Source organism: Heterodontus francisci, chromosome 23, assembly GCF_036365525.1.
Source record: "Heterodontus francisci isolate sHetFra1 chromosome 23, sHetFra1.hap1, whole genome shotgun sequence".
Taxonomy (NCBI): Eukaryota; Metazoa; Chordata; class Chondrichthyes; order Heterodontiformes; family Heterodontidae; genus Heterodontus; species Heterodontus francisci.
The window spans coordinates 48,314,014-48,333,518 of NC_090393.1; the positions used below are offsets into that span (position 1 = coordinate 48,314,014).

The window sequence follows — 19,505 nt, forward strand, 5'->3', positions numbered from 1 at the left end:
CCTACCAGTACTGTTCCCCAGTATTATACAGTGACAGACCTGCAGCTGCCAGTACTGTTCCCCAGTATTATCCAGTGACAGACCTGTCCCCACCTTTACTGTACCCCAGTGTTAATACAGTTAGAGATTTGTACCCATCAGTAATGTACGCATGTTAATATTATTACAGATCTGTACCCACCAGTATTGTACCCCAGTGTTAATACAGCTAGAGATCTGTACCCACCAGTAATGTACGCATGTTAATATTGTTACACCTGTACCCACCAGTACTGTACCCCAGTGTTAATATTGTTTCAGACCTGTATCCACTAGTACTATTCTCCAGCATTATACGGTTACAGATCTGTACCCACCAGTAGTGTATTCCAGTGTTTTACAGTTTAAGGCTTTGACCATTCAGTACTATACCCCAGTGTTTTACATTGAAGGCCCTGAACCAACCAATACTGTGCCCCAGTTTCATAGAAGCAGAGCTGTACTCACCAGTATCAGCCGTGGCTCAGTATGTAGCACTCTTGTCTCTAAGTCAGAAGGTGGGTTTGAGTCCCACATCAGAGACTTCTAAGCTGACACTCCAGTGCAGTGATGAGGGAGTGCTGCATTGTTGGAAGTGCCGTCTTTTGGATAAGAGGTTATACCGAAGCCCTTTCTGCCCTCTCAGGTTGATGTAAAAGATCCCAGTGTGCTATTTTGAAGAAGAGCAGGAGTTCTCCACAGTGTCCTGACCTCAGCAAAAAGCACTAAAACGGATGATCTCGTCATTCTCACTTTGCTGTTGATGAGACCTTACTGTGTTCAAATTTGCTGACACCTTTCCATTATAATACGAAATAGTACTTCATTGGCTTTAAAGCACTTTGGGACATCCTGAGACCGTGACGAGCACGATATAAATGCTACTTCTTTCTATTACTGTACCTAAGTGTTACACAGAGACAGGCACATAAATAAATGCTTTTACCAACTGGAGGCAGGCAGCCAAATTAGCCAATTAACGTCTCAATTGAGGTCCACCTTCCCAAGCCACCAGCATTGTGCTGGCAACAGAGCAGCCCCCTGCCACTGGGGGGAAGGGGCCTTTGGAGCCAGAGGCTCCAAGTCCCAAGAAGGGGGCCACCAGCAGCCCCAACCGCTGGAGGGGCCCTCCCTCTGAATGCTGGGGCCTGCCCACTTGGCCCCAGCAGGAAAATTAAGTGACTTCCTCCCATGTGAGGGTGGCTTGTTATTCTTGCTGTCTCAGCAGTGGTGACCTCTCTCGGTGGTGCTGAGGCTTCTGAACTGCTGGCCCTCTGGCTGGGGCGGCAGCATGGAGCACCTGCCTACTGTCCTTAATTGGATGGTGGGCTGGGTGGCAGCCAATTAAGAGGCTGCCTCCGGCAAGATTGCCACTGCTATCCCGCTGCCCGCATATGGTCCCAACATTGGGACTTACTCCCTTCGGAGAAAATCCTGGCCAGAGTGTCAGCAAGATATTCACACATTTGATGTCCACACATGTATATCTCCATAGGCGAGGGGTGGGGGTAGAGGTTACTAGATACCTTAACCAAGTGGCATTGAAGCCAATTATATCGCACCTAATGTCACCCTGACTGAGATCAGCTGACTCAGCAAAAACCAGGGATTGAGCCCTGGGAACTTCCTTGTGTGTAAGGCTCAGTTTTCTCTCACATTTCCCTTTTAAGGTCTGTCAAGATTGACAGATGCCAACAGACAGGCAGCAGGGTAATTTCAATCCAAACTTCTCCATAGCTGCAATCACTGGCCCTCGGTCACTGCACTATAGATGCTTTCAGATTCAAGGAGTGGATTGGTGCATTTCTTCCATTGTCACCTCCTTTCTTAAGCGTGAACGGTCAAGAAAGAACCAATGGCATTGCAGAAAGAAAGAAATGAAAGTACTTGCATCGATACAGTGCCTTTTATGACCTTAGGATGTCCCAAAGTGCTTTACAGCCAATGAAACGCAAAATAAACAATGTGGAATGAATGAAAATGTGGGTCTGCAAATCCAGCCTGATGGCACCACCAAACACATCTTCCTTCCCCTCCCCTTTCAGCAGTCCGAAGGGACCGTTGCCTCTGTAATACCCTGGTCTATTCCTCTATCACCCCCAACACCCCTTCCCCTTCTCACTGCACCTTTCCATGCAAACACAGGAGATGCAACACCTGTCCTTTTACCTCTTCCCTTCTCACCGTCTAAGGTCCCAAACACTCCTTCCAAGTGAAGCAGTGATTTGCGTGTACTTCTTTCAATTTAGTATACTGTATTCGCTACTCACAATGTGGTCCGCTCTACACTGGGGAGACCAAATGCAGACTGGGTGACCACTTTGACGAACGCCTCCATTCAGTCCACAAACATGACCCCGAGCCTGCCATTTTATTTCTCCTCCTTGCTCTCATGCTGACCTCTCTGTCCTCGGCCTGCTGCAGTGTTCCAGTGAAGCTCAAAGTAAGTTCGAGGGATGGTACGTCATCTTTTAACTGGGCACTTTGCAGCCTTCCAGACTCAACACTGAGTTCAACAATTTCAGACTGTAATCTCTGCTCCCATTTTGTTTCCTTTTTCCTTGCAGGTTTCAGTTTTGCTATTCTTTTTCCTCTTGTTTTTGCTATCGCTTGGCAGTTGTTCATCATTCTGCCTTTCACACCTCCTCTAGACACATCCGGCTGAATTTTGTTTGGAGGTTGCAGTGCTGTTTCCGCTCGAGCATCATGCGACCGGCTGAACACAATCACGCAGCAGCCAGCCAATCAACTAACTAGAGGCACAGGTCCCCTCCAATTAAGGAGTCACCTGACTCAAAGGCAGCTGCTGGTGTCATATTTAAAAGAGCTGCCAGTCCTGCATGTAGTGCCGCCTTGTATCACACGATTGCCTCAGCAACATTGCAGAAGACCCCCATACCAGGACAGAAGAGCCTGCACCCCTCCATCAGAGCAGAAGACTCCCGCACCCCTCCACTAGGAGGGAACAGCCCTGCACCCCTCCACCAGGAAGGAAGAGCCCCACATCCCTCCACTAGGAGGGAACAGCCCTGCACCCCTCCACCAGGAAGGGAACAGCCCCGCACCCCTCCACTAGGAGGGAACAGCCCTGCAGCCCTCCACCAGGAAGGAAGAGCCCCACACCCCTCCCACAGGAGGGAAGACCCAAGGAGCTGGCCATGGCGAAGCCTCCCTGCAGGTTTTTCTGCAGGTTGCAAGGGCAAGGCAGGAGGTTCTATTCCCAATGAATGGGTAGAAGGGACCAGCTCACTTGACCAAGCAAGCATGGACAGAGATTGCAGAGGAGGTCAGCAGCAGTGCAGTCACAGCCTGAACATGGATGCAGTGTTGCAAGCGGGTCAATGATCTCCTCTGCTCTGCCAAGAAGTGTTCTCTACACTGCTTTCCTCTTTGGAGCTTGCATGTGGCAGCGCAAGACAGTGTGCTAGATAGCAGTGACCGCCCAGTCGGTGGCAAAGTGGTGAGGCAGCAGCATATCCTTTCACATGCATGGCTGTAACTCAGCGAGAGGTGGCTGTCTGCCTTTGTTGACCCCCTAACCAGATTCCTGGAGAGCAGACGTATGGAGGAGGCATCCATGAGCCCCCATCTTGGGCCAAAGGGCTGCCACCAGCAGAGATATTGTGCTAGTCTTTGTGGGAGATTAACAGTGTTCCTTTTATGCTTGCAGGAAAAATGGGCATACAATGATAAAGAAAGGGCCAAGACTGGTGGAAGCCTCCCATACCTTTGTACTTTGATCCCAGCAGAGGAGGAGGCCCTGCAACTGGCTGGGTCACAGGGCGAGACAGGAATGTCAATGCAAGAGAGTGAGTAAATGAATGCAGGGCCACAAGGGTGCATGTGGGCAGTACGAAGTATAGTGCTCATTTGGCCATCACTGGACATATGGAGCTCCATATCAGGCACAGTTGGGATGAGAAGTGAAACCCCTCACCCCGAAATGTTTGTGTTCTCTCATGCAGGTTTCGGTAATCCCGAAGGACATGCAGCTGAAGAGAGCGATGAATTAGGAGCAGGGGTAGGCCACTTGGCCCCTTGTGACTGCTCCACCATTCAATAAGATCATGGCTGATCTGATTGTAACCTCAATTCCACATTCCTGCCTACCCCCAATAACCTTTCACCCCCTTACTTATCAAGAATCTATCTACCTCTCACTTACAAATATTCAAAGACTCTGCTTCCACCAGTTCCAAAGATTCATGACCCTCTGAGAGAAAAGATTTCTCCTCATCTCTGTCTTAAATGGGCGACCCCTTATTTTTAAACAGTGACGCCTAATTCTAGATTCTCCCACAAAGGGAAACATCCTTTCCACATCCACCCTGTCAAGCCCCCTCAGGATCTTATATGTTTCAATCAAGTCACCTCTTACTCTTCTAAACTCCAGCGGATACAAGCCTAGCCTGTCCAACCTTTCCTCATAAGACAACCCGCCCATTCCAGATATTAGTCTCGTAAACGTTCTCTGAACTGCTTCCAATGCATTTACATCCTTCCTTAAATAAGGAGACCAATACAGTACCCAGTACTCCAGATGTGGTCTCACCAATGCCGTGTATAACTGAAGCATAACCTCCCTACTTTTGTATTCAATTCCCCTCGTAATAAATGATAACATTCTACTAGCTGTGGTGGAGGCAGGCTGCCCCATTGCTTGGGATGACTTTGGAGGCCGTCCTCTGGCTGCCTGAGGCCTGGAGGGTCCCGACATGCTGAGGGGCTCCTGCACAGGTGCAGGACCCTCCTCTGTCATCGCAGCTACTGAGGCATTGGGGTTACTGGCAGAGGGGCTGAGCAGCCGCTGTTTACACTCAGAGTGCCTTGAGAGAGCCCCCAGATGCAGAGGGCAGCTGCTGCTCCTCCCTTGCAAGGCACAATTGCACCTCCCTGCTGACCTGAGAGGAACAAGAACCTGGTGGACACTCCAGGCACCCCATGCTCCCTCGCCTTCCCATTGCTGTGTAGAGCTCATGCACAAGGCGATGCTGCACAGATCTGCGCGCATCACCGACACCCACAGTGGTCTGCTGAGGGTCGCCAATCTCTCCATGGAGGAAACAATGCGCACACACGCCTGAGACATGGCAGCACTCAGGACCTGGACGGACTCCTCCATCATCCGCACATGGGTGTGTGCAGCCTCAGGCAGCTCTGCCACATGTTCCCTAGCCTCTCACTGTACCTGCAGCAGGTGCTATGTTGCCGATGACTCCTGAGGCACGTCATCAGCCTGGGGCTCAGCATAGGCCTGGCCTCTGGAATTCCTTTGTGTCAGTGGCCTCGGCCGTCACAGCCTCATCAGCTGCTCAGGAGGTCAAGTATGTTTTTCCTTCTTGTTGGTTCCCTCACCACCTGCCGTAGACCCAGTCTAGCAGCTATGTCCTTTAGGACTCGGCCAGCTCAGTCAGTAATGATGCTACCAAGCCACTCTTGGTGATGGACATTGAAGTCCCCCACCCAGAGTATATTCAACACCCTTGCCACCCTCGGTGGTTCCTCCAAGTGGTGTTCACCATGGAGGAGTACTGATTCATCAGCTGGGGCAGGGTGGGGGAGGGGGGGCAGTAGGTGGTAATCAGCAGGAGGTTTTCTTGCCCATGTTTGACCTGATCCCATGAGACTTCATTGGGTCTGGAGTCGATGTTGAGGACTCCCAGGGCAACTCCCTTACAACTATATACCACTGTGCTGCCACCTCTGCTGGGTCTGTCCTCCTGGTGGGACAGGACATAACTGAGGATGGTGATGGCGGTGTCTGGGACATTGTCTGTAAGGTATGATTCCGTGCGTATGACTATGTCAGGCTGTTGCTTGACTAGTCTGTAGGACAGCTCTCCCAACTTTGGCACAAGCCCACAGATGTTAGTAAGGAGGACTTTGCAGGCTTGACAGGGCTGGGTTTGCGTTGTCATTTCCGGTGCCTGGGTCGATGCCGGGTGGTCCGTCCGGTTTCATTCCGTATTGACTTTGTAGCGGTTTGATACAACTGAATGGCTTGCTTGGCCATTTCAGAGGGCATTTAAAGAGTCAACCACATTGCTGTGGGTCTGGAATCACATGTAGGCCAGACCAGGTAAGGACAGCAGATTTCTTTCCCGAAAGGGCAACAGTGAAGCAGATGGGTTTTTATAACAATCAACATTGGTTTTATGGCCATCATTATAATTCCAGATTTATTAGTTGAATTCAAATTCCATCCCCTGCCATGGTGAGACTCAAAGCCATGTCCCCAGAGCAATACCCTGGGTTATTAGTCCAGTAACAATACCACTATGCCATTGCCTCCCCATGTCAGATGTCAACTACAGCTTTGCTCCCTCAGTGGACTACTAGTGTTGGAGAAGGCCAAGTTTAGTCAGTTCCTCAGCTTTGTTAGTGCCTGCTGTGAACCTAGGTGATGGAGTACGAGATGAAGTCCACATAAAGGTTAGTCTTTATTGCACAGATTGTGAAAGGGCATCCGGGTCCCAAAAAGCAGGTATGTATGAGATTGTCCAGAGCTTCCCTTGTGCGCCTGTCATTTCCCCTTGCCTCTAGTGCAAGGGGTTCTTCCTCGTTGGATAAGGAGTGGTGATCAATGATGTCCTCATTATTCAAGGCCTCCCCCCTCTGCAGTGCAAGATTGTACAGAGCACGGCAGACCATCACAGTTCACAAGACCCTCTCTGGGGCATAATGAAGGGCTCCACTGGATCGATCCAGGCAACCGAATCACATCTCCAGCAGCCCAATGGCCTGCACGATGGTTGCTCGAGTTGACCCATGGCATCCCTGAAGGTGCGCTGGTGGCCGGAACAGCTCTGGCAGTGCACACACACAATGGATCTGCTTTCAGTGTCACAGACCAGTTGGTCATTGATGGAATAGAAGCCCTTCCGGTTGATTAAGGCTGCTGACTGGTCCATGGGAGCATTGATGGCCACATGCATGCAATCAATCACACCCTGGGGGAATCCAGCGATGGCCCCGAACCCAATGGACCTCTCCACCTGACTACCCGGGTTGGTTCAGTATCGCTTCTAGTCACCAGCCCCCTTGAATGTGGCATTGGTCATCTCCTTGATGCGCCGATGGGCTGCAGCCTGGAATCCCAGACATGTCCCCAGTGGATCCTTGAAAAAATATGGAGGGATAGAAGTTAAGAGCCATTGGCACTGAGTGTTCACCAAATTCCATGGGTCTCAGCTCGTCCTGCAGAATAGCGTATAAGTTGGCGACGGCCACCTCGGAGAGCCTCAGTCTGTGCTGACACTGCTGCTCGGATATCTGCAAATAGTTGAGCTGTGTTCAGTAGACTCTCTCCTGGGTATAGGCCCTTTTTCACACAGAAGGCTATTGGAATGCCCCTCTGCGCCCTTCTCTGGCGTGCCCACCCAGAGGGTGTCCCTCTTGCTGCTCCTGCTGTGGCATCGCCGATGCCTGGACATCCCTCCCTCTGTGCTGCTCCTTCTTCTCCTCCTGGGGTGAGGGGTATGGTGGGGGAGGCCACGAAGACCAGGGTGGATCAGTTCCATACCAGGTGGATTCTCTCCTTCTGTCCCGCGTTCTTGGCAGTCCAACTCCCCCAAAACCTTTCCTTTGCTATTCCCTAGGGAGCAGATGTCACTGTCCCTCTGTATCCCTTGCAGAGGCCACCCCCTCCCCCCACCAATAGTGATGGCACCTTCACAGATCCACCCCCCTCTCCGCCGTCCCCGTATTAGTGATGGAACCTTCACAGTTCTACACACACCCCCCAATCCCATTAGTAATGGCATCTTTATCCCACTTCTGCCACTGTCCAGCAATGGCCTCCATTCCCCAGCCTCTCTTCCACCGCACATTGCCTCTCAGTATGGCTGCCTGGCAGAGGCAGCACTGTACTCTCGCCTCCTTACTGCCTCCTTCAACCAGGCGGTGCTCTGAAGCCCTATGGTTCCAGTGCGTTGTAATTAATATTCTGAGTGCAACGTAAAATTCAAGTTAGTTGGCGTGTGGTAGTGTGAAGTCCGCCCTCCATGGTTCCCACTGCATGTAAAATTCGGAAGCAACCGTCATGTCGTTGGACTTCTGTTTGAACGTGTCCTAGCCACATTTTACGCCTCCTCCGCCGCTGATTCCACTTTTACAGGCCCAGTAAAATTCCAGCCATCTATTGTTTCCTTACATGAGCCATTCCCATTCTTTTTGGCCTTGCACCACTAACTCTTTGGTCATTTAATCTCTTCTGTCTTCCACCCTATCACAGACCTTCCCTTTTGTTTTTTTTCTACTCTTCCCTCTTTCACTTGCTTAAAACCCAATCCATCTCTAACTTTTCCCAGTTGTGATGAAAGGTCATCGACCTGAAACGTTAACTCTGTTTCTCTCTCCACAGATGCTGCCAGACCTGCTGAGTATTTCCAGCAATTTCTGTTTTTATTTCTATCTGATAACACATTAGTTAATGCATTTGTGTAAAATTACTGTGTGTGCAAATCCAGTAAACTGTGGATATACAAAGGACTTTTGCACAGATACTTTAACCAATATCTTACCAGAGGAAACAAAACCTCTGGGAACCCAGACCCTAAAAGTGGAAGGCCTGTCAATGTTAGAATGAGATGAGTTCAATAAAATCGAATTTTTGAAAAAAAATTCTGTACATCAAAAACAAAATGACACCCAATGTTCAGGCAGAGTGAAAGTTAATAAATTGATTTAATTTAGTGGTTTAATTGGAAACCTGTGACAGATATATTGATCCCATTGGGAGCTACAGTTTTTGTTTAAAAAGCCCGAAGGCCATTTTATTTCTACAGATGCCTGTGTTCAATTGAGCATGTAATCATAAGGTTCATACACCACTCTATCCTTTGTAAATATGAATCACTCATTTGTTTAAGTGGGTCAGCTTAATTCCTCATTATTCACTAACTGTTGGAGTCTAGCCAGAGTAAATGTCTTGAAGTGACCTAACCTTTCCTATTCTTCATGAAATTACTTTATACACCCATAGTGCACTTAATTTCCTGTGTGGGAAATTTCTCCCGATGGCTCCACAAATGTAGTCAATACGTAGCTGAGCTGTACAGACTAGATTCAAAACCTGAGCTGGCAAGACCTATCTATTGCCCATTTCTAGTTTCCCTGAGAAGATGTTGGACTCTCTCCCTCAACTGCTACAGTCTTTGATTTTCTGTACTGCATCCTGAAGATTGTGCATAGTACAGCCACTGTGCCAATGGTGGAGAGAATGAATATTAAGTTCAGTTCCAGGTGTGTCAAACAAGCCAACTGCTTTGTCCTTGTTAATGTCAAGCTTCGTGAGTGTTGTTGCAGTTGCAACAATACAGGTGAGTGTTGAATATTCCCTCACCTGACTTGAGCCTTGTAGATGGTGGAGAGACATTGAGGGGTCAGGAGGTGAGCCACTTGCCGCATAGGCTCTTTGCTGCTCTTGTAGCACAGCGTTGATATGCCTGGTCTAGTTAAGTAACCTCCAGGTTGTTGATGGTGGGTGACCTATTAATGGCGATGCTGTTGAAGGACAGGAAGAAGTGGTTGGCTCTTCTCTTCTTGGAGATGGTCATTACCTGGCACAAATGTTACCTTACTACTTTTCAGCCCAAGCCTGCATGTTGTCCAGGTCCTACTGTAGGTTGGCATCTTTTATTCATTCATGGGATACAGGTGTTGCTGGTAAAGCCAGCATTTATTGCCCACCACTAATTGTCCTTAAGAAGGTGATGGTGAGCTACCTTCTTGACAACTGAGTGGCTTGCTTGGCCATTTAAAAGGGCAGTTAAGAGTCAATGACATTGTTGTGTGCCTGGACTGACACATAGGCCCAGACCTGGTAAGGACAGCACATTTCCTTCCATAAAAAAAATTACTGAACCCAGATGGGACTTGGCATCTGTGATGGCCAGCATGAGGTTGAGTAGGATCATCCACTTGGCACATTTGGCTGAAAACACTTGGCAAACATTTCACCTTACCTCTTACACTCCACCATGGTTGAGGATGGGGATGTTCAGAGCCACGTTCCCTCTAATTTTTCTTTGTTGAACTGCATGGTCCCTTTAAACCTGATGCATGGCCGTGCCCATCCCTATCTTAAAGGGAACATTAGTTGTACACAGCCTGTTTATTGCACTGCGGGGTACATTCTGGTTTGCTATGCAGCCGCTCATCCGTGCAGCTTAGCAGGAATATTGGTTACGAGAGTCACCTCCACCCAGGAGTTGCCTGAGTTAGATGCTCTCAGATGGGGTCGTGAAAGGAGAGTTACTATTAACAATGTTTCCAGGTCAGAGAGGGAAACATCTTCCAGTCCTGGTGGCATTCCATAACCTCAGTAGCAGTGTGCACGTGCGATTGAGGGTCCTGAGTGTATTTTAACATGCCATAGTACTCCAATGCATCAACTCCATCAGAGAGAACTCATTTGCAAGAGTGCAGCACTTTTTAAGTATAATATTCTCCTTTTTTGTAGGAGAAAAAGCATTTCATTTATCAGATAAAATTGTGTGGAAGATTATAAAGCATAAGAGGATGTCACACAAGAAAAGGTCTGTCACCCCATTACAATCTTTCACTCACCTCCTAGCTTCCAGCATTTCATTTTGTAATGTATTTTATTAATACCACTACAGTCAGTGCTTCCCTGAACCTTTTTATCTTGTTCCCCTTAATTTCCAAATATGCCATCCGGCACTCTCTGCTCTTTGCAGCCTCCATGTGCTATTGTCAAGATTCACCACAAAGTGTCCTGCTCTATCTGATTCTTTTCAAAGGAATAAAGAATGAACTTGCATTCCCTCTCAAAACCCCTCTGCCTCTCCACCTCTCTCTCTCCTCCTTTCAGACACTCCTTAGAACCTCATCCTTTGACCAAGCTTTCAGTCACTCATCCTAATATCTCCTTCTTTGGCTCAGTGTTAATTTTTATCTGCATTTGCTTCTGTGAAGTGCCTTGAGACATTTTACTACATTAAAGATGCTATATTAATGCAGGTTGTTCAAGAAAATATACCCACTTTGATTTTAAAATAATATAGTACTTTTTTCCATTTGTGAGCAGTAATGCAGTCAACAGGAGCCCACATGCACAGACTCTCCCCTCTCACTTCCAAGACAGGAAAGTTTTAAGATTTATCCTGGGATGTCCCAATGATGCAGTTAGTGTTTCCCTAAGGTCTTGGTATCTGTCACATTAGTGCAACTCACGGCTGAATTTATGCTTAGCCTGAGTTTTTAAACCAGGCGTTGTGATTGAGAGCAGAATAGGATTCAAAAATAAATAAATCATCGCACAGTCCCCAAAGCAGAAATACCCTTGAGCCTGTCAGAGGGTGACGCAGATTATGCCACAACATGTCTGACTAAATGTTCCACACAGGCAGAACTCGGTTTGTGATTAAAGAAAGGTTCCATATTCTCTCATTGACCCAACATTACAGGACTGACTGGACAAATGTTGCATTAGAATATACTTATAACGTAAACACTTCTACAACAAAGCAGTTAGGCTACAACAGCCACGGCTTTGCGTATTGTGAGCAATATAACACAAGCATAAGATAAGATCATAAGAAATAGGAGCAGGAGTAGGCCATTTGGCCCCTCAAGCCTGCTCCGCCATTCAATAAGATCATGGCTGATCTGATTGTGGCTTTAACTCCACTTTCCTGCCTGTCCCCCCCATAACTGTTGACTCCCTTGTAGATCAATAATCTATCTAACTCAGCCTTGAATATATTCAATGACCCAGCCTCCACTGGTCTCTGGGGAAGAGAATTCCAAAGTCTAATGACCTGCTGAAAGAAAAAAAATTCCTCCTCATCTCCATCTTAAATGGGAGACCCCTTATTTTTAAAAAGTGCACCCTCGATCTAGAGTCCCCCACAGGGAAAAATCCTCCCAGCATCCACCCTATCGAGTCCCCTTAGCATCTTATATGTTTCAATAAGATCACCTCATGCTTCTAAACTCCAATGAGTATAGGCCCAACTTGCTCAACTTTTCCTCAAAATACAACCCTTCATCCCAGGAATCAGCCTAGTGAACCTTCTCTGAACTGCTTCCAATGCAATTATATCCTTCCTTATGTAAGGAGATTGAAACTGTACACAGTACTCCAGATGTGGTCTCACTAAGGCCCTGTACAGCTGTAGCAACATTTCCTACTTTTATACTCTATTCCCCTTGCAATAAATGCCAACATTCCATTTGTCTTCCCAATCACTTGCTGTACCTGCATGCTAGCTTTTTGTGATCCATGTACCACAGCATTCTGCAGTCTCTCTCCATTTAAGTAATATTCTGCTTTTCTATTCTTCCTGCCAAAGTGGAGAAGCTCACATTTTCCCACATTGTACACCATCTACCAAATTTTTGCCCAATCACTTAATCTATCTATATACCTTTGCAGACTCTTTGTGTCCTCTTCACAACTTGCTTTCCCACCTATCTTTGTTTCATCAGCAGATTTTGCTACCATATACTCAGAACCTACATCCAATGTCATTAATATAAATTGTAAATAGTTGAGGCCCAGCACTGACCCTTTGGCACGCCACTAGTTACAGTTTGCAAACCCAAAAGTTACAGTTTCCAAACCCATTTATCTGACGCTCTGCTTCCTGTTAGTTAACTAATCCTCTATCCATGCGGATATATTAGCCCCAACACCGTGAGCTCTTTTCTTGTGTAGTAACCTTTGATGTGGCATCTTATAGAATTCCTTTTTGGAAATCCAAATACATTACATCTACAGGTTCCCCATTATTCACCCTGCTAGTTACTTCTTCAAAGAATTCTAATAACTTAGTCAAACACAATTTCCCTTTCACACAACCATATTCGCTCTGCCTGATTGTATTATGTTTTTATGAATGTCCTGCTATTACCTCCTTAATAATGGATTCAAGCATTTTCCCTATGACATACATTAGGCTAACTGGCCTATAGTTTCCTGCTTTCTGTCTCCCTCCCTTCTTGAATAGAAGTGTTACATCTGCAGTTTTTCAATCCGCTGGGCCCTTGCCAGAATCTAGGGAATTTTGGAAGATTACAACCAATGCATCCACTATCTTTGCAGCCACTTCTTTTAAGACTCCACCCCTAGCATGCTGGCCATCAGGTCCAGGGGGACTTGTCAGCCTTTAATCCCAATAGTTTTCCCAGTACCTTTTCCCTAGTGGCAATGATTGTTTTAAATTGCTCCCTCCCTTTTCATTCTGATTTTCAATTATTCTTGGGGATTTTTGTGTGTTCTACAGTGAAGACTGATACAAAATACCTGCTCAACACTTTTGCCATTTCCTTGATTCCCATTATTAATTCCCCAGTCTCACCCTCGAAGGGACCAATGCTCACTTTAGCTATTTGTTTCCTTTTTATATACTTGTAGAAACTCACGGTACCTTTTCATGTTTCTATCTAGCTTTCTGTCATACTCTACTTTCTCCCTCCTTAATTTGAGTTAAGCATTCTTTGCTGGTTTCTAAAATGTGTCCAGTCTTCTGACCCACCACTAATCTTCGCAGTATTGCATGCGTTTTCTTTCAATTTGATACTATTCTTACTTCCTTAGTTAGCCACGGATGGTGCATCCTTCTCATCGGAGTATTTCTTTCTCAGTGGAATATATCTTCATTGGGAATTATGAAATTTTCCTTAAATGTCTGCCACTACTTCTCTATCATCATACCTTTTAAACTATTTTCCCAGCCCACTTTAGGCAACTAGGTCTTCATACCCTTGTGATTGCCTTTATTTAAGCTTAAGACAATAGTCTGAGACTCATATTTCTCACCCTCAAACTGAATGTGAAATTTTATCATGTTATGATCACTGTTGCCTAGAGGCTCCTTTACTATGATGTCATTACTTTAAACCTGTCTTATTACACAATACCAGGTCTAAAAATGCCTGCTCCTTGATTGGATCTAGAATGTATTGCTCTAAAAAAAACTGTTCCAAATACACTCTATGAACTCATCTTCTCAGCTACTATCACACCAACTTGCTTTGTTGAATGATAATTTTCTTTAACCAATTGACTGGAGATGTGAATTTATAAAACATTGAATAAATTTTAAAAAGATAAAAACAGATGACTTTGCTGGCCACCTAATTTGTAACACTGTATCATACATTGCAAGGCTTATGAGGAGGGAGACGAAATGTCTGCTCATTCCCCATCAAGAACCAACACCCAGGAAGTTTAAGGGAACTACCTGTTCTTTTCAGCAAGAAGAGACACACTGCTACCATGTTTGAATCACTGATTGACTGTCATGTGACAAGCCCCTCCCCATCTGTGGTTTTAAGCTTGTGTATTTCTGTAGCAGAGAGAAGCTTCTAGACTCTGACATGTGCAGACCCAGAGGAGGTCCCTCTCTCTCTCTCCATTTCAGCTTGAAAGCTTTCAAACCCTGCCCATTGATTGACCACCTTTGTATACTCCAGCTACAATCAGAAACCCCATTTGAGGAAATCAACCACATCGCTGTCTCCAAGAGACCCACCGAACTGGTCATCTATCTCTTCAAACTAAAAGCCTCGGGACTATCGAATTCAGCTTGAAGCCAGCCGAATCACCAAACCCCACATACTGTAGACCCCTTTTTTCTGGACTCTAACTCAACCAATCTACCTTTCCCCACTCTAACCTATTTGTGTGTGTGAGTGAAAGTTGGCACATAGTTTTTTATTTTCATTAGTTCGGTTTAGGTCCAATAAAGTTAACCTCTTTCTTTGTTAACTCAAGAAAACTTGTCCAATTACTTACTTGCCATGATAATAACAAGAACCAATCAAAAACATACTGAATTGGCCAGTACATTCACCTTAAGGAGGAATTAAACCTGTTGTGGTCAAACAAGGAGAGGGAAAAAGAAGGAAGCCCTTCAACCCCTCCTCACTTGACCATAACAGCTACCTTTGCCAATTTGATTCGTCCAATCTATCTGAAGATTAAAATTGCCCACAATTATTACAGTACCTTTCTTACAACTCCCCCATTACTTCTTCATGGACACTCTGTCCTACAGTGTAGCTACTGTTATGGGGCCGATAAACTACTCCCACAAGTGACCTCCTTCCTTTGCAATTTCTTATCTCCACCCAAACTGATTCTACATCTTGCTCTTCTGAACCAAGGTCATCTCTCACTACTGTACTAGTTGTTTCCTTTAATAGCAGAAAGTAACAAAGTAGTGACCATCTCACCATAACTATTTGGCTAGCCAAATGTTTTACTATTTGGGTGTTTTCCTGGCTCGAAGGATTCCAAGACTGAGTGAAGTATGGTGGGAGGGAAGAAAGAAGCCAAATAATTGTTAAAGCGCCCCCCCCCCCCCACTCCCTTCCTGTGATTTGTAGGAAAATATATGACTTGATTCTGACCCCTAGCAAGGGCAGGACTCATGCCGGGTCCACGCTGAAATAAATGGTTAAAATAAGCAGTGCACTGAAAAGTATGGTATTTTTTCCCTGAAGCAGTGCTCCAGGGTGCTGGCATGACTCTTGTACTGTTTTAATATTACAGCGAGTATTTTGGGAGAATGTACCTCATCCTCCTGTTAGAGGCTATGACACTTCAGCCAGCAGCAGACAGAGGGAGTGCCCAAAGCCAAGAATCAGAGAGACTCTTGGCTGAATCTTTCTGTTCTAGTCATGTTATTCAAGTGCACACACAAAACCCTCTCCACTGCAGCACCGCCAGGGGACTGGGGGCAGCATATACAGACAAAACGTAATTAATATTATTTTACCAAACTCTCTGGTATCCTACAGACTTCAGCCATATCGTTACAATTATGTGATTGATGGAAATGGGGTGGGGGTGAATTTCAGATGTGTAGTCTTGCATCCAGCGTGCCTTAGAAAATTACTCGCAATTTTTAGAGATTGATAACGACACAAAGGGGTAGATTTCCTCTGGTGAATAGAAATAGCGAGCGTGGGAAATCTTCAAGTTGTCACTAACCTATAATGATCAGAGATAATCATATAATTTCCTCATGTAATTGACATTATATCCATGTGAGGAAAACCATTTTGTACTCACACCTGCACTTTCACTCACATTAGTGATTAGACGAAAACATACACAGCAGTACATTACCAAAATAACTATTACTGAGATTGTGGTCACCAAGTACCTGCTGTCCAAAGGTTTAAACAAATAACGGATTGTGAATCAGAGCTGTGGGAAATTTTGCGAGACAGTTATCCCAGCACATATAATATGGAAAATCAATGATCCAATGTAGTGACCCCCATCTCTACTACAATGTACACCACTAACAAGGCTGCACACTCAGAGCAAAACCTCGCAAAATATCCCTTTTTGTGTTCCGAATTTTCGTCTATAATCATCCCGCTGTTCATTTCGACATTCTGCCCATCTATTAACAACGATTTTATTTCAGGGAAATACTGAGTTTTTTTGACAGTTGGCGGCAGCCTTAGAATCATATCCCCACTGGATATTGCCATTTTTCTCAAGTGTTTGAAGGCTGCAACTGTGTCATTTTTTCATGGAGAATTGCAAGGTGAAGCCCAAGATCCAGATTATAGGACATCACCAAGTCTGAAAAGAATCTCCCAGCACAGAACATCTGGGCCATCTCATAAAACAGCCATAGACAACATCTGGACCAATGAATCATTGCCACATCATAGATTTGCATATCAATGACAATTTGCATTTATACAATGCTTTTAACATAGTAAAATATCCCAAGCCACTTCACAGGAGCGTAATTAGATAAAAATTTGACACCAATTCACATAAGGAGAAAGAAGGACAAAAGGAAAATACTGCAGATGCGGAAAATCTGAAGTAAAACCTAAAATGTTGGAAACACTCAGCAGATCAGGCAATGTCTTTGGAGATATTAGGACAGGTGACCAAAAGCTTGATCAAAGAGGTAAGTTTTAAGGAGCATCTTAAAGGAGAGATAGAGGTGGAGAGTTTTAGGGTGGGAATTCCACAACTTAGGACCTAGATAGTTGAAGGTACAGCCGCCAATGATGGGGCGAAGGAAATTGGGATGCACAAGAGGCCTAAGTTGGATATAATATATGCAAAGCCTGTTGCCCATTTCAACACTCAGCCCTTAGCAATCTAGATGATCCAGCAACCCAATGCTATTTGTACTGGTCTGTCTTATTCACTGGTTTATCCTGTTTGAATTTTGTGGGCTTTGAAGCTTGATGAGGGCTGTCCTTAGCGCTGTTGCCTCATTGGTGAGTAAATCTAAATCAGAAAACGGTGACCAGCTAGTATCACAGCATGTGATAAATACAAGTGAATGAGAACACTGATTTAAGTTCTGTATGTAGCCTATTAGGCTCCATTATACAAAAATAAAGGGCCTACAAAACCAATAAGCTTGGTCACTCCCGATATAATGGGTTAAGTAAGGAGCAGGGGTTTTTTTATTCCTTGATCACTTACACCCCAATCTCTGGGTGAAATAGTTCAATCTGACTGATACCAAATTCCTAGGTTTTGACTTGTATTTCCTGATGTTTGGATCCTTCACCATAGTGAACAATCTTGCCACCTAAATGTATATCTCTTGTTATTTTCCTTGATAAAAACAAAATGAATTCTATTTGATGTACCTGGTCTTTTAAAAACATTAAAGGTCTGACAATTTTTAAATCACTAAATAGTACCTTAGTGTTTTTGAAAGGTTGCTGCAGTTTGTAACATTGCTTCTGATTGCTGGGATCTTAGTGTAGAATGATGGTGTTTCAGAACATCTCCTGAGCCACTTCTTTAGGGTACACTGTTAAAACATTTAACCAAATAGTAGACTCTACCTGTGGTAATGGCTGGGCTTGAGGAAACCCGATGGATATGTTGAATGGAACCATCCAGATTCTGCAAAGGTACCTGTTGCACAGATGCATGGATCTGATTTTCTGAATGGTTTTCCGAATTAAGTGTCAGAACCTGAAGTGGAACAATAAATGAGCATTAGTACGTATACTATCTACCTCCACTTTTATCACCTTCATTGGCTGCAATTGCTCTTCTTAGAGCAGAGATGCTTAAGGGGAGATTTAATGGAGTTGTTCAAAATTATGAAGGGGCTTGATAGAGAGAGACTGTTTCCACTGGCAAGAGGGTCAATAACCCGAGGACGTAGTTTTAAGATAATTATCAAAAGAACCAGAAGGGGGTGACAAGATATTTTTTAATGCAACAAGTTGTTATGAAATTCACTGCCTGAAAGGATGGTGGAAGCAAATTCAATAGTAACCTTCAAAAGTGAATTGGAAATATACTTGAAAAGGAAATATTTGCAGGGGAAAGAGCAGGGGAGTGGGAATAATTGAATAATTCTTTCAAAGAGTCAGCACAGGCATGATGGACCAAATGGCGTCCTTCTGTTCTGTATAATTCTATGATACCAGGCCTTTTTTGCAATGAATCATCCCATTCCAGCTGAACGCAAGTGGCATGATGTTTGACCAACTAACTATGCATTCACCATCAATGCCAATCCACAGCGATCTGTCAGGAAGAGTGATACATAGGAAGTCTAACAGATCATTTAAAGGAGTATCTAATTGCCAAATTGGCAAGTTTTTAGGATGGTAATTATATTAATTGCATGTTTAATTGTATTCAGAAGGCGGGCATTAATTGGGGACTCACCTGTGCTCATCTATATAGGAGCAGGTTGAAACTGGTTGTTGGGTTGGAGGTTAATGATATGTAATCTGTGTTTCTGTAAGTAAAGGCTTGCAAGTGTATAAAAACTTGGTTCCTGTATTCTATCATTAACCACCTGGCTATCTGAGTTCCAACATGGTAGCAGAGAATGGTTGTCCAAAAGTGAAGATTGGAAACACTGATTTCTTTTGGATATAAAACCAAAATCTGAGTGGCCATTATGGCAAAAAGCAAGCTTAAATTGTTGGGGTAAGATTATCCTCTGATGCTCTCAGAGTCTGAACCATATGACCAGTGGAAGAATGAGGTTGATAGGTGGATATGGCTTACCAAAGAGAAAACAATATTTAGTCTTGGCGTTGTTGCTACCTGCACAAAGTAAAATCAGAAGTAAAGCATTTTCTGAGATGGATGCCAGTCAAGTGGATAAGGTTTGGACTTTCTGATAGAATTCTTGGATGAAATCGACAAGAAAGATGGCCTGTGAAATGCCTATGAGGCCTGGTCAGAATTTGGCAGATTTCAGAAAATGGACTGTGGTTCAATGGAAGAGTATTTTGTGGACTTTAACAAATTGTACAAAAGGTTGGCAAAGTTTGATTTGGGGATCCCTGAACTGGTACCAGTGTTTAAGTCACTCGATTGTGCTAAGGTGTCTCATACGGACAGGCAACAAGTTCTAATTGCCATCTGATTCTCAGAGAAGGATACTGTGTTGGATCAGATGTCGGCTGGCTTAAAAAAGAATCCTGAAAAAACAGTCATTCCATTCAGCCTTCATGGAAGAAATGAGGCATTCCACTGTGACACAAAGAAT

General features: G+C 44.9%; 1 protein-coding gene across 1 annotated transcript in view; it reads right to left on the reverse strand.

Annotated features, from left to right (window-relative positions):
- hnf1a (HNF1 homeobox a) overlaps positions 1–19,505 on the reverse strand; it is a 258,658-nt gene that overhangs the window by 13,523 nt on the left and 225,630 nt on the right. The window contains exon 9 of the mRNA XM_068055205.1: positions 17,830–17,962. Within this exon, the coding sequence (XP_067911306.1) occupies positions 17,830–17,962 (133 nt within the window). The remainder of the gene's footprint in view (positions 1–17,829; positions 17,963–19,505) is intronic.